Source organism: Coregonus clupeaformis, chromosome 23 (genome assembly GCF_020615455.1).
Source record: "Coregonus clupeaformis isolate EN_2021a chromosome 23, ASM2061545v1, whole genome shotgun sequence".
Lineage (NCBI taxonomy): Eukaryota > Metazoa > Chordata > Actinopteri > Salmoniformes > Salmonidae > Coregonus > Coregonus clupeaformis.
The window spans coordinates 47,365,442-47,381,415 of record NC_059214.1 but is presented as its reverse complement, the minus strand read 5'-3'; the positions used below and the strand labels follow the sequence as shown (position 1 = coordinate 47,381,415).

At 45.2% G+C, this 15,974-nt stretch overlaps 1 protein-coding gene across 1 annotated transcript in view; it reads right to left on the bottom strand.

The window, feature by feature from the left end:
- The window catches only part of frmpd4 (FERM and PDZ domain containing 4), a 74,263-nt gene extending 59,836 nt beyond the window's left edge, over positions 1 to 14,427 (bottom strand). The window contains exon 1 of the mRNA XM_041843752.2: positions 14,021 to 14,427. Coding sequence (XP_041699686.2) covers positions 14,021 to 14,061 — 41 coding nt within the window. The 5' untranslated portion in view covers positions 14,062 to 14,427. The remainder of the gene's footprint in view (positions 1 to 14,020) is intronic.
- Positions 14,428 to 15,974: the final 1,547 nt, after the last annotated feature.

Genomic DNA, 15,974 nt, shown 5'->3' with positions numbered 1-15,974 from the left:
AACTTTTAAGAAGGCACACCTGTTAATTGAAATGCATTCCAGGTGACTACCTCATGAAGCTGGTTTGCGAGAATGCCAACAGTCTGCAAAGCTGTCATCAAGGCAAAGGGTGGCTATTTGAAGAATCTCAAATATAAAATACATTTTGATTTGTTTATCACTGTTTTGGTTACTACATGATTCCATATGTGTTATTTCATAGTTTTGATGTCTTCACTATTATTCTACAATGTATAAAATAGTAAAAATAAAGAAAAACCCTTGAATGAGTAGGTGTGTCCAAACTTTTGACTGGTAGTGTACGTTAACTGTAATACTGGGATGTATACTTTTGTTTCATTTTGTTGATTTAGCCCACTGCAGTAAAAGGTTAATTCCCCAATGCGAGCGCATCAGGCTGTAATTAGCAGATGACTCAACTGTTGACTCATTTATACTCGCCTGTGTGTCCTATTCGGCCCGTGGGCCTTGTGTTTGACATGGCCTATTAGCCACGTTATGACTGACTTGTGATCATTGCCCTTGCTAGTTTGATTGTATTGACATTCCCAGCCTTAGTTACAGTTGTCCGTTTTTGTTCAAAAATATTGAGTGATTGAAACTGCAACAGTGCATCCCAAATGGGTTATTATTCCGCGAACAATGCCTAAACTATACGTCATGGAATTTAGAGTCAAATAGACCCTATTTTTAAAACCTCTTATACTGTTGGCTTTGAAGCATAAACTGGGAATTTGATATTTTTGACTGATATTATGATTGTCTGTTTGTTTCATATCTAAAAAGTAGTTAAAACGCTGTCAGTTCCACTTAAAAAGATGTATGTCCTTCTTCCTTCTTCCTTCTTCCTTCCAAATAAGACATTTACATTTTGTTTCCCAAAACACGCAGCAGTGCATTGTTTTACAGTTAGGCTATATTCTGCATCAATATTTAGATATTAAGAGATTTGGTGAATCAACTGACATCCACAAAAATTACTTGAGATAACAATTAACGAGTTTTATTCCAAAACGCTATATATCCGTTTTCAGAATTGACGGCAATTGAGCTTTTATTATTTAAATAAATTATGAAAGAGATTGGTGTGTTTTTTTACTATCTAATCATGCCATGGGGTTGTTCAATTACACTTGATGGTTTCATTTCAGAGAGACAAATAATCGTGTTTGTTTGCGAGATGCTATATATCCGCCTCACTCTCTGTGCAATAAGTAGTACTGCTAGGTTTACACAGTGTCACGGATTCAGGCTAGGCTGCTCCTCCTCCTTGCTCGGGCAGGCTTCGGCGTTTGTCGTCGCCGGAGTACAAGCTGCTACCGATCTATGTTTCTGTGTTCTACTTGTTTTATCTTTATAGTTCACACCTGGTTCTATTATGTATTGATTTCCACCCCTTCGTCACCTGGGTCCAGTGGGATTCGGCTCTCGCTCCCGAGGGCATACGATGGTACAGCTGCCGGGTGTCAGGGTTTTCTGCTCCAGGTAGATTACTACCTGGCTACCATCCACCCGGCTCCCTTGGGATACGAGAGTGTGTCTGCCCTCATCTCCTGTCTGTCGGGAAGAGCGCTCGAGTGGGCCAACGCAGAGTGGGGAGGAATAGATGCAGCGTCAGTACGCTATGAGGATTTCACCCGCCGCTTTCGGGCGGTATTCGATCATCCACCGGAGGGGAGAGTGGCGGGGGATTGTCTATTCCACCTCAGACAGGGGAAGAGGAGCGCACAGGACTTTGCACTGGACTTCAGGACTCTGGCTGCCAGCTCAGGATGGAATGAGAGGGCCCTGATCGACCACTACCGATGCAGTCTACGGGAGGACTTCGTCGGGAACTGGCCTGCAGGGACACCACCCTTAACCTGGTCCAACTGGTGGACATGTCGATAAGGCTGGATAACCTGTTGGCAACCTGCGGACGTCCGGATCAGGGGCCGTCAATTCCATCCCCCAGCACCTCCGACCCTACCCCTATGGAGCTCGGAGGTGCTGCGCTTAGGGAGACCGGAAGAAGGGCCATCTCCTGCACCAACTGTGGCCGCAGAGGACACACTGCTGGTCGGTGCTGGGGAGGGTCTTTAGGGAGTCGAGGCAGTAGGCAGAGCACTGGTGGACCGTCTCAGGTGAGTAGGCACCCGACTCACCCAGAGCTGCCTGTTGCGCATATGTGTATTGATATCGTATTTCCAGAGTTTTCCCCTCATTCCCAGCATAAGGCACTCGTAGATTCAGGCGCAGCTGGGAACTTTATTGATCGTCAGTTTTCCCGTAGTTTAGGGATTCATATTGTTCTTGTTGATGTGCCCTTCCCTGTACATGCCTTAGATAGTCGCCCTTTAGGGTCAGGCCTGATTAGGGAGGTCACAGCTCCACTCTGGATGACGACACAGGACGGTCATGAGGAGAAAATTAGTCTCCATCTGATTGATTCTCCTGCATTTCCAGTGGTGTTGGGGCTTCCCTGGTTAACTTCTCATGACCCCACGATTTCATGGCAACAGAGGGCTCTCAAGGGATGGTCAAGTCTGTGCTCGGGGAGGTGTGTAGGTGTTTCCATAGGGGCAACTACGGTTGAAAGTCCAAACCAGGTCTCCACCATGCACATTCCACCCGAATATGCCGATTTGGCTCTCGCCTTCTGTAAAAAGAAGGCGACTCAATTACCACCCCATCGACAGGGGAATTGTGCGATAAATCTCCAGGTAGGCGCTGCACTTCCCCGGAGTCACGTGTATCCCCTGTCACAGGAAGAGACGGCGGCTATGGAAACATATGTCTCCGAATCTCTGGGGCAGGGATACATTCGGTCATCCACTTCACCTGTCTCCTCGAGTTTCTTTTTTGTGAAGAAGAAGGATGGAGGTTTAAGCCCATGCATTAACTACCGGGGTCTCAATCAGATCACTGTCAAGTACAGTTATCCACTACCGCTCATTGCTAGTATGACGGAGTCATTGCACGGGGCGCGCTTCTTCACAAAATTGGATCTCAGGAGCGCGTACAACCTGGTGCGTATCCGGGAGGGAGATGAGTGGAAGATGGCATATAGTACCACATCTGGGCACTATGAGTACCTCGTCATGCCGTACGGGTTGATGAACGCTCCATCAGTCTTCCAATCCTTTGTAGATTAGATTTTCAGGGACCTGCACTGACAGGGTGTAGTGGTGTATATAGATGACATTTTCATATACTCCGCTACACGAGCCGAGCATGTGTCCCTGGTGCGCAAGGTGCTTGGTTGACTGTTGGAACATGACCTGTACGTCAAGGCAGAGAAATTTCTGTTCTTTCAAAAGTCCGTCTCCTTCCTAGGGCACCGCCTGTCCGTGTCAGGGGTGGAGATGGAGATCGACTGCATTTCAGCCGTGCGTAAATGGCCGACTCCAACCACGGTTAAGGAGGTGCAGCGATTCTTAGGGTTTTCCAACTACTACCGGAGGTTTATCCGGGGCTTTGGTCAGGTAGCGGCTCCCATTACCTCCTTGCTGAAGGGGGGACCGGTGCGCCTGCAGTGGTCAGCCGAGGCGGACAGGGCGTTTGGTCACCTGAAGGACCTGTTTACCTTGGCTCCAGTGCTGGCTCATCTGGATCCCTCCTTAGCATTCTCAGTAGAGGTGGACGCATCAGAGGCTGGGATAGGAGCTGTACTGTCTCAGCGCTCGGGTACGCCACCAAAACTCTGCCCCTGTGCTTTCTTTTCGAAGAAGCTCAGCCACCGGAGCGCAACTATGATGTGGGGGACCGGGAGCTGTTAGCTGTGGTTAAAGCTCTGAAAGTGTGGAGGCATTGGCTTGAGAGGGCTAAACACCCTTTTCTCATTTTGACTGACCACCGCAATCTGGAGTACATCCGGGCGGCGAGGAGATTGAACCCTCACCAGGCAAGGTGGGCCATGTTTTTCATTCATTTTGTGTTCACCCTTTCTTACAGACCAGGTTCCCAGAACGCTAAGGCAGACGCCCTGTCCCGACTGTATGACACAGAGGAGAGGTCCATTGAGCCCACTCCCATACTTCCGGCGTCATGTCTGGTGGCACCGGTGGTGTGGGAGGTTGACGCAGTCATCGAGCGGGCGTTACGTACAGAGCCCACTCCCCCCAGTGTCCAGAGGGTCGTATGTACGTGCCGTTAGAGGTCCGTGATCGATTGATCTATTGGGCTCACACGTCACCCTCCTCTGGTCATCCTGGCAACGGTCGGACAGTGCACCTAGTGGGAAATACTGGGGGCCCACTTTAGCCAAGGATGTGAGGGTTTATGTTTCCTCCTGCTCAGTGTGCGCTCAGTGTAAGGCACCTAGACACCTGCCCAGAGGGAAATTACAACCCCTACCCATTCCACAATGGCCGTGGTCCCACCTATCGGTGGATTTTGTTACGGACCTTCCCCCGTCACAAGGGAACACCACGATCCTGGTCGTTGTGGATCGGTTTTCTAAGTCCTGCCGTCTCATTCCTATGCCCGGTCTCCCTACGGCCCTACAGACTGCGGAGGCCCTATTTACACACGTCTTCCGGCACTACGGGGTACCTGAGGATTTTGTATCTGATCGGCTTCCCCAGTTCACTTCAAGGGTCTGGAGGGCGTTCATGGAACATCTGGGGATCTCGGTCAGCCTGACCTCAGGTTTTCACCCTGAGAGTAATGGGCAGGTGGAGAGAGTGAACCAAGATGTGGGTAGGTTTCTGCGGTCCTATTGCCAGGACCGGCGGGGGGAGTGGTCGGTTTTCCTCCCCTGGGCAGAGATGGCCCAAAACTCCCTCCGCCACTCCTCCACTAACCTGTCTCCATTCCAGTGTGTATCAGCCGGTCCTGGCACCGTGGCATCAGAGCCAGATCGAGGCACCTGCGGTGGAGGAGTGGTTTCAGCGTGCGAAGAGACGTGGAACGCTGCCCATGTACGCCTGCAACGGGCCATCAGGCGACAGAAGGCGAGCGCCGACCGCCACCGCAGTGAGGCTCCGGTGTATGCACCGGGGGACCGGGTCTGGCTCTCGACCCGAAACCTGCCCCCTCGCCTGCCCTGCCGGAAGCTGGGTCGGCGGTTTGTGGGGCCATTTAAAGTCCTGAGGAGATTGAACAAGGTTTGTTATAGGTTACAGCTTCCTCCTGAGTATCGTATTAACCCTTCGTTCCATGTGTCTCTCTTCAGGCCGGTGGTAGCTGGTCCACTCCAGGATTCTGAGGTACGGGAGGTTCCTCCGCCCCCACTGGACATCGAGGGGGCACCGGCGTACTCGGTCCGTTCCATCCTGGAATTCGAGGCGTCGGGTGGGGGACAGGCAGTATCTCGTGGAGTGGGAGGGGACATCCTCAATCCCTCCATTTTGAGGGATTTCCACCATCGTCATCCGACTCGCCCTGCGCCGCGTCCTCCTGGCCGTCCCCGAGGCCGGTGTCGGCGCACGGCTGGAGCCGCACGTCAAGGGGTGGGTACTGTGACGGATTCAGCCGAGGCTGCTCCTCCTCCTTGCTCAGGCAGGCTTCGGCGTTCGTCGTCGCCGGAGTACTAGCTGCTACCGATCTATATTTCTGTGTTCTACTTGTTTTGTCTTTATTGTTCACACATGGTTCCCATTATGTATTGATTTCTTCCCTATTTAACCCTCTGGCTCCCACTGTATTTTGTGCGTGTTTGTTCATGTTTGGTTGTCGTCTGGTGAGTGGGTTTGTTCCTCCCTGCGTGGAGGTTATGTTATTTACGTTACCTACGAATAAAGTACGTTTTCGATTAGCTCTGTGTCCTGCGCCTGACTTCATCCTACCGCATCACACTGATCGCCTGACACACAGTCAATAAATGTAACTAATAACTAACTTTTTTATAAAGAAATGTACAAATGATACATGTGTGACATCAATATTTAAATGTATACATACAAAATAATTTAATACAGAAATAGGAGATCTGTATGTAAACATTTACAGTACATTTGACATTTTTGTCATTTCACAGATCCTTTTATCCAGAGCCACTTACAGTAAGTGGCAAACGTGCATTGATCTTAAGATCGCTAGGTGAGACAACCACATATCACAGTCAAATATACAGGATACAAACACTCCATTCCAGCTAAACAATGGACAATATAGTGTAAAAAATCTAAAATACTATTTTCGTACACATCTAAAATGTATGAATAAAAAAATGATAGAACAGTCCTATTTTACACACACAAAGGTTCTCATTAGCAATAATTTCTGGGGGAAAAAAACATAAATGTGAAAAATTGGTGGATATAGCGTTTTGGATAAACTCATCAATTAATCATTCCTAGTACAAAGATAGGGAATATTCAGAAATCAATGCCATTCATTTTTCTAATTTGTTTTTAATTTGTCATTCAATAGGTATGGACAGTGAATCATCCTACTTGTGTTTCATTGAGGCACTTGTGTTTGTTTTAACAGGAAATGAGTTGAATGTGAAATTTGATGAAATGTGATATTGTTAGATGATAAACTGATTACATCCCCGCCATAGACATGTAGTGTTGCTAATCCCTCAGGAAGATTACCTAGATTCAGATCAAGAAAATGCAGAAATCCCAACAGGGGCAAAAAGGTGACTGTCTGTCTGGGAAATTAATTAATCTCACTCAGAATTGTTACGACATACAGACAGCTTTGCACACTCTTGGCATTCTCTCAACCAGCTTCATGAGGTAGTCACCTGGAATGCATTTAAATTAACAGGTGTGCCTTCTTAAAAGTTAATTTGTGGAATTTCTTTCCTTCTTAATGCGTTTGAGCCAATCAGTTGTGTTGTGACAAGGTAGGGGTGATATACAGAAGATAGCCCTATTTGGTAAAAGACCAAGTCCATATTATGGCAAGAACAGCTCAAATAAAAAAACAAAATTGACAGTCCATCATTACTTTTTGACATGAAGGTCAGTCAATACGATAAAAAATTACTTTGAACGTTTCTTAAAGTGCAGTGGCAAAAACCATCAAGCGCTTTGATGAAACTGGCTCTCATGAGGACCACCACAGGAATGGAAGACTTAGTTACCTCTGCTGCAGAGGATAAGTTCATTAGAGTTACTAGCCTCAGAAATTGCTGCCCAAATAAATGCTTCACAGAGTTCAAGTAACAGACACATCTCAACATCAACTGTTCAGATGAGACTGTGTGAATCAGGTCTTCATGGTTGAATTGCTGCAAAGAAACCACTACTAAAGGACACCAATAAGAAGAAGAGACTTGCTTGGGCCAAGAAACACGAGCAATGGACATTAGACCGGTGGAAATGTGTCCTTTGGGCTGGGATCCAAATTGGAGATTTTTGGTTCCAACCACCGTGTCTTTGTGAGACGCGTGTGGGTGAACGGATGATCTCCGCATGTGTATTTCCCACCGTAAAGCATGGAGGAGGAGGTGGTATGGTTCCATTCTAAATGGTGCTTTTTAAATCCCCTGTTTCTATGTGAATCCTGCCTGTGGGTAAAGGATCCACCACCGCTTATTACACAAGTGGCATGGAAGCAGACAGGCGAATTAAACAGCATCCATTAGTGGGACTATCATTTGTTTTTCACCAGGACAATGACCCAACACACCTCCAGGCTGTGTAAGGGCTATTTGACCAAGAAGGAGAGTGATGGAGTGCTGCATCAGATGACCTGGCCTCCACAATCCCCCAACCTCAACCAAATTGAGATGGTTTGGGATGAGTCGGACCGCAGAGTGAAGGAAAATCATCAAACAAGTGCTCAGAATATGTGGGAACTCATTCAAGACTGTTGGAAAAGCAATCCAGGTGAAGCTGGTTAAGAGAATGCCAAGAGTGTGCAAAGCTGTCATCAAGGTAAAGGGTGGCTATTTGAAGAATCTCAAATATAAAATATATTTTGATTTGTTTAACACTTTTTTGGTTCCTAAATGATTCCCTATGTGTTATTTCATAGTTTTGATGTCTTCACCATTATTCTACAATATAGGAAATAGCAGAGGTGGGACAAAGTCATTGTTATGCAAGTCACAAGTAAGTCTCAAGTCTTTGCCCTCGAGTCCCGAGTCAAGTCGAGTCAAAGATGAGGCAAGTCCCAAGTCGAGTCAAAAGTCAAAGCCATCAAGTCTCAAGTCGAGTCCAAAGTCCTACCATTTTAGTTTCGAGTCATTTCAAGTCCTCTTACCACAGAAATAAAATGTATACAAATCATGTATGTCTGTAAGATTTGTATTTATTTAAACCTTTTTATACAATAACATTAATCAAATACAGCAAAAAACATAACATTTAATTTTCACAAAAAAAATGCTTGTATTTGAACAGCATATTGCACTAGAACAATGCAGAGAGAGAGAGAGAGAGAGAGAGAGAGAGAAGAAAGAGAGAGAGAGAGAGAGAGAGAGAGAGAGAGAGAGAGAGAGAGAGAGAAAATGGTTTACGGGGAAGGACAAACACCAAAGCTCTGGAAGTAAAAACAGTGTGGGAACCTGCACTGCAAATGAACAGATCTTACTCCATGTGAAACTCCTACCACAGGGAGAGAGAGCTGTGTGGACAGGTGATGAGCAGAGAGTGAGTGTGTGTGCGCGCATGCGTGCTGTGGACAGGTGGAGGGAGGCCCCTATACTGCATTGCATTTGCAAAAGATCAAATTGGCCAAAAGTCTGTCAGTCATTTGTGCACGATGGGGGACGCAGAATGATGCCACCATGGCTGAAAACTCGCTCCACTGGAGCACTAGAAGCAGGCACTGCCAAGACTCGGATGGCTACTTGAAAGAGTGAAGGAAGAGTCTTACTGTTCAGTGCCCAGAACAAAAGGGCATTCTGTCCTTCTGCCATGTCAATGTAGTGACTTAGCTGTACTGCTGGTGGGGGTCCCAACATCCCTTTTCTGCCTCTTATGGTATGCAGCAAACAGCCCTTCTCCTTCCATGTCCTCTAGTTCTTCTTCAGCAGGCACCCGCACAGGCTGCTCTGTCTCTGCAGCATCTTGCAGGATCAATTCTAAAAATAAAAATAAAAACGTGTCACAACAGCAGAAACAAAAGAGCCCTTATTTCTGATGTTGATGATACTGTTCAAGACTGAAATTTTTATTATTGTTAAAGTCAGATTAATATCACATTAGATCCTATATCAGATTAAGATCAAATTATTGTACGTTGCATTTTAAGTTGCATTGCAAGTCAATAATATTTACCTTTAACTCGTTGTGCCACCTCTGCCTTGATGTCACGGTTGACCAGCACATGGGGCTCAATCCACAGCAGACAAAAGGCTGGATCCAAGGCAGCTGCTTTCAGGTAGACTGTGTCTGAAAAAGGGGGCAGTGATCCCTTCTTGAGACTGGGCCATTTTTTACATTAATGAAGATCCCAAGAAATCTTTTTTTTCAGGGATGCCTGCAGACCTCTGACCAGGCCACTCAGGAAACGAACTTGAGGCTTCAGCTTCTCAAGATGGTGATTGAGGGACAAGATGGATGGAACAACTGCACTGATTGTAATGACTTTCTCCCCTGTGTCAAATCAGTTGCTTCTCCGAACGGTTTTAAGATGTCCACCAACTCCTTCAGCAGATTCCACTCTCGTGGTGTGAATGACAGTTCTTTATGCCCGGCCTTCTCAAGAACTGCGCAGAGCTTTTGCTGATCACAATGAAGGACTGCTTTTACCTGCCGCAGTGTGGAATTCCACCTCGTGCTCACTGCAGCAGGGATGCCTCTGTGCTCCCCAAATTCACCATCGAAGATGTCTTTAAACCGTTGTGCTTGTGTGGAGCAGGGAGCTAAGTTTTGATAACTTGGAGAGAGAAGGACATGCCGCTTTTGTTTCTTTCAAACCGTCTCCCACAACCAGCTGCAATGTGTGTGCAAAACACTGCAGGCGCTGTTTCTTTGCCATAGCAGCATCGACGGTTTGCTGGTCTTCTTGGGTTAAGTCATGCCATAGCTCAGGATCATCAAGATTATCTCCAGCATCTTCATCTTCCTCCTGTTCGCTGGGGAAGCAGACTGTAAATGCCTTGCGCATGTTAGCAGCATTGTCACTAATTATATAGTCCAATTTAGCTTTGATGTTGTATTCATCACATATTGCCTCAAATTGGTCACAGATTCGCTCTGCTGTGTGAGAGCCTTTGAAGCGGTTGCAGGCCAAGAGATTAGTCTTTAGCTGTACCCTCTCTGCATCTCGCTCCATCCAGTGCACAGTGACACCAAGGAATCCCCTCATCTTTCGATCAGACCAAATGTCCACAGTGACTGAAACATGGTCAGTGTTGCTCAATTGAGTTTTTAACTTTGACCGTCTCTCCTCAGCAAGGCTCTCTGTTTTTGTGGTCAGCGTTCGGCGACATACTGGGGTATACTTGCTGTCCAGCACAGCCAGAAAGTGACGAAAGCTCTTATTTTCCACAATAGACAGAGGGAAATTGCAATCAATAATCAAGTCAGACAGTATCGCATTGGAGATGGCCTTCTGCTGTGGGTGGGTCAGGCTGTAACGCCCTACACGAGTGTCAAGGAATTGTGAGATTGAAGGCTGTTGTGGTTCATCTACGATGATTTTGTTCATCTGGTATTCTTCATACCTGTAACAGAGAAGAATATGAAACAGATGTCAGAAAATCCTTTACAGCCACACATGTTGTATTTGAAACTACTCTTTACTCATATCAATGTTGTTGTGTTAATATTCATTGCCTATTGTACACTACGGTTTACGATAATACATTTCAGTTTCAGTGTATGCAATATTAAGAATATTTTCACTGCTTCAAAATTCATAAGAAAGCCCTTTCCCTCAAGAAACTGAAGTCATATGCTTTATAGCAGTGGTTTTCAAAGTGGGGACGGGGACCCTTGGGTGCCGCGAGGGGGTTCTAGGGGGCCATGGCAAGTTGGCATGAAAAGTATAGAAAAACAAAATAATTGAATAAATTAAATAACTAAAGTAAACCAAATTAAACCAAAAATAAGCTAAACAATATTCCCATTAGTTAAGAACTGCACTATAATCATCTATTGCATCTCTGAACATTACTACTATAATCGTTATTATTTTATTATATACTGTATATATCCCAGTGGTGCGCTGCCTCACAGACCTACTGTAGACTACGGTAGCACTCTGTCCATGCGCTGTCTGCTGTTTGGGCATGATATGAAAAGGGAAGGCTAATGGTGGATCTACTGTGACTGTGTTATCATTTTCCTCTTTACAATGTATACGTCTTACTATGTTTCCTGTTGTACTTGGATGGGTTTAGGGATGCACCAACTACATCCGAGTTGTGAAAGGGGGTGCATTCATTGTTTAATTGTGATATTTTGTCTTCAGCGACAGTTCTGCTTAGTTGTGATTAACCAAAATTACATAAACGACCTCAATGAGGCAGCACACCAGCAACTCTGAAACTGAATTCTAAAACGCTTAACGTGAAAAACGCTTAACGTTGCTTAATGCTCAATATACTAAGACAGTAATATTATAAGACCAAACTCTGCAAATATCATATTAATAAAGCATACTATGTACAAAACATCAGATGAGCCCAGAATATGAACGCAAACACGTTTAATAACACGTTGCGTTTTCCTCCCATAGAAAACCATTATAAGAAAAGGCTTAACGTGTCTTATGTACTAAGACAGTGTTATTAAAAAGACCAAACTAAGTAAATATCATATCAATAAAGTATACTATGTACAAAACATCAGATGAGCCCAGAATACATAGTAGCCTACATAAGACATGTTAAGCCTTTTCTTATAATGGTTTTCTATGGGAGGAAAACACTTAACGTGTTGTTAAACGTGTTTGCGTTCATATTCTGGCCTCATCTGATGTTTTGTACATTTAGTATACTTTATTAATATGATATTTATAGTTTGGTCTTTTAATATTACTGTCTCAGTATATTAAGACACGTTAAGCCTTTTCTTATAATAGTTTTCTATGGGAGGAAAAACGCAACGTGTTATTAAACGTGTTTGCGTTCATATTCTGGGCTCATCTGATGTTTTGTACATAGTATACTTTATTAATATGATATTTACAGAGTTTGGTCTTTTAATAACACTGTCTTAGTACATTAAAGAACGTTAAGCGTTTTTTCTACGAAGCGTTTTAGAATGTCCATATAATAGCAGTTCAAAAATCCATATTTTTTGTAAGCATGAACCAGCAAGGGAGACGTGCGTTTGTCTCGTTGATACAGTAAATATGCAGCAGCTAGCTAGTAAGTTACGGTACATCCGATAAGGTGCGTAGCATCTGTTCAAAAACTTACCTTTCTTTGTGCAACTTCAGGTGTCGAACAAAGTTGGACGTTGTGGCAGCTCCGTCTGTAATCTTCGATCCGCATGTTTTGCAGATTGCAACTAGTTTTTGTCGACTACCTCGTAATTTTTATAGCCAAACCAAACTATCTTCGGTATCATTTTGACAACTGGCGCGTTGTTGCTTGATGTGCTTCATTGGTTGTCTTGCAATGTGCCTGCTTAGATGCTGTCGAATCAAAACAACGTGGGACTACAGTGATTGGATAACGTGCAGGCAGCGCGCGCTCTCTGTATGCATACAGGTGGATGGTGCACATTTTTTTCACAGATGCAGATAAACGGAGGGCGCGGCCGTGTAGAAATTTTTTTTTCCCCAGTTTTCATGGGAAGTAGCAAGTCTTCTCGAGTCATAAGGCGCAAGTCCAAGTGAAGTCACGAGTCATTGATGTTAAAGTCCAAGTCGAGTTGCAAGTCTTTGTACATTTTGTCGAGTCGAGTCTGAAGTCATCAAATTCATGACTCGAGTCTGACTCGAGTCCAAGTCACATGACTCGAGTCCACACCTCTGGGAAATAGTCAAAATAAAGAAAAACATCTACAACTTTGACTGGTAGTGTACAAATTCCAGTCACCTTTCCTCTCATTTTATGCTGTTGCTTATTTATAACTGCATTGCACTGTAGTCAAGCTACAATCAGCCAGTGGGTCCCTAGAACCTCAGAGGATTACAAATGACTTGTATGTGCAAGTAATGTGTTGAAAACATAATGTTGCAACCTTATTAGAGTCATCAGAGACAGGCCTGTCCTTCAGTCAATGACCAATGACATTAGAGTTTGGCAGCTCACCCTGATTCATGGAGGCTCAACACACTTCATATGGAGTTGTTGTCTTCTAGGTGCTCACTATTTGCTTAAAATAACATAACACTGCAAGATGTCTGCCTCATAGCGCACTATTGCAATCATTGACAAAAGTTTTACCCAGTTCAATCTGTAGACACAATAAGCTAAAATATACACTCATACAATGTACTCATAACATATTACTATATCTTTGTCATTATACATGGTTGATTTATTCAGAAATAAAACCTTATAAACACTCCTGTATAAATATCTAATATTCCATGCAACTATATAATTCATTAAAATATGATTTTCAGTTACAGTAAGTGTCATTGCCACCCAATAGTTCATGGGTATGTACATATGCTATAAACCCTACCATAAAACATCCATTACATATGCAACTGAGTCTGAATGTGCCAGATTGAAAACTGACCATATATTCACATTCTGAAAAAAGCACCTCATTAAGTTTAGACACATGGAACACTTCACTTCAGTCTCTGTTGCTAACTCCCCCTCTTCCCCTCCCCCTCTCCTCCTTCCTCCTCTCCTCCTCCCCCTCTCCTCCTTCCCCTCTCCTCCTTCCCCTCTCCTCCTTCCTCCTTCCTCCTTCCCCCTCTCCTCCTTCCCCTCTCCTCCTCCTCCTCTCCTCCTCCCCCTCTCCTCCTCCCCCTCTCTGTCCCTCTTTTTCTCTCTCTCTATACATCTCACATGAATCGCATGTGACAGCACTTGCACTAAGTCATTATAATAATAATTTAACAGGATGTGCCGTATCTACAAACATTACACCAGATTCCATTCTAAATGGTGCTTTTTAAATCCCCTGTTTCTATGTGAATCCTGCCTGTGGATCCACCACCGCTTATTACACAAGTGGTATGGAAGCAGACAGGCAAATTAAACAGCATCCATTAGACTCACCCTGACAGCTTTGGCATCTTCACAAAGCTAAACACATCCATGTGTGCAGCAGACTGTGGTCCGTCCGTCCGTCGGGCTACAAATCGACCATCTACTTCAGGTAGCTGGCTCCATTGTCCCACTGTCTTTAGCAGTGGGGATAAATAATACAGGGAGAAAAAAATCTGGAGCTTCCACAAGTCAGGTGGAGAGATTAGTCCTCTTGTCGGGGCTTCTGCATGGCTGAGTGATCGCTGTGTCCTCGCATCAGCGGTACAAATCCCACAGCCTGTGGAAAAGGATCTGGCAGTGGCGCTACCTCACCTACATCCTTCAAAGCATGCCTGGATCCGTTCGGATGCGTTCGTTAAGCCACCTTCATTTAATTTCCATCGCAGTGGAATGATGTGCAGGGGCCGTGCAGTAACAACCGCTCTGAAGAGACACGGTGAGAGAGAGCGCGAGGGAGAGAGGGAGAGAGGGAGAGAGAGAGAGTCACACAGAGAGAGAGAGAGAGAGAGAGAGAGAGAGAGAGAGAGAGAGAGAGAGAGAGAGAGAGAGAGAGAGAGAGAGAGAGAGAGAGAGAGAGAGAGAGAGAGAGGAGAGAGGGAGAGAGGGAGAGAGAGAGAGTCACACAGAGAGAGAGAGAGAGAGAGAGAGAGAGAGAGAGCGAGGAGAGAGAGAGAGAGAGAGCGAGAGAGCGAGGGAGAGTCACACAGAGAGAGAGAGAGAGAGAGCGAGAGGGAGAGTCACACAGAGAGAGAGAGAGAGAGAGAGAGAGAGAGAGAGAGAGAGAGAGAGAGAGCGAGGGAGAGAGAGAGAGAGAGAGAGGGGGTGGGATGTAGGGGTAAGCTGGGGGAAGCTGGGGTTGTAGGTGGAGGTTGGGGTTATAGGGGGAAGCTGGGGTTGTAGGGGGAAGCTGGGGGAAGCTGGGGTTGTAGGGGGAAGCTGGGTTATAGGAGGAAGCTGGGTTATAGGGGGAAGCTTGGTGAAGCTGGGGCTGTAGGGGGATGCAAGGGGAAGCTGGGGTTGTGGGGACACAAATCACTGCTGATGGATGCAGCCGGCTCCCTTGAATTGCTCCTCTTCTCTAGAAAGGACAGTCTCATCAATTCCTCTCCTCTGGAAAGGACGTTCTCATCAATTCCTCCTCTCCTCTAGAAAGGATAGTTTCATCAATTCCTCCTCTCCTCTAGAAAGGACATACTCATCAATTCCTGACATCATGTGTCGTGTTTTCAGAAAGGAGAGGACAGGATGAAGGAGGAGAATCCACAGCAGCAGAGGAGGTGACAGAGAGAGAGATGAACTAAACAATAAAGGAGCACCAAGGCCATAGAGGAGCAGAGGGACTAGAAGTGAAAGCGAGCCTGTCATTCTCCTCAGAGGCTGGATAACCAAGGCCTCCACCCTCCACAGCCGCTCACAAAAACACCATCTCCAAACACATTGATATGACCATGTGATAGGACACACAGAGACTGCAGTATTTCAGTCTAACAACTCAGGACATGATTCCTACATTGTAAAACCACTGAAATAGTATTTTTTTTTGCACAGACCTCAGTCCTGAAATGCTATGTAACCTGGTGGTATTCAGGGCACCTAACCTATTAGGTGGAGGATAATGAAAGATGAGGATGTGTGATTAATCAATGGTGCTCCTATGATTCCTAGCCATTGAACTAGTCAGCAGCATGTCAACTGTATGCTTCAAGCAATGGAGTCATTTTTCACATTTTGAGTTTGAATCTTTTCCATGTTTCCTGTATTCCATGTAAAGGTTCCTATATTCCATGTAAAGGTTCCTGTATTCCATGTAAAGGTTCCTATATTTCATGTAAAGGTTCCTATATTCCATGTAAAGGTTCCTATATTTCATGTAAAGGTTCCTATATTCCATGTAAAGGTTCCTATATTTCATGTAAAGGTTCCTATATTTCATGTAAAGGTTCCTGTATTCCATGTAAAGGTT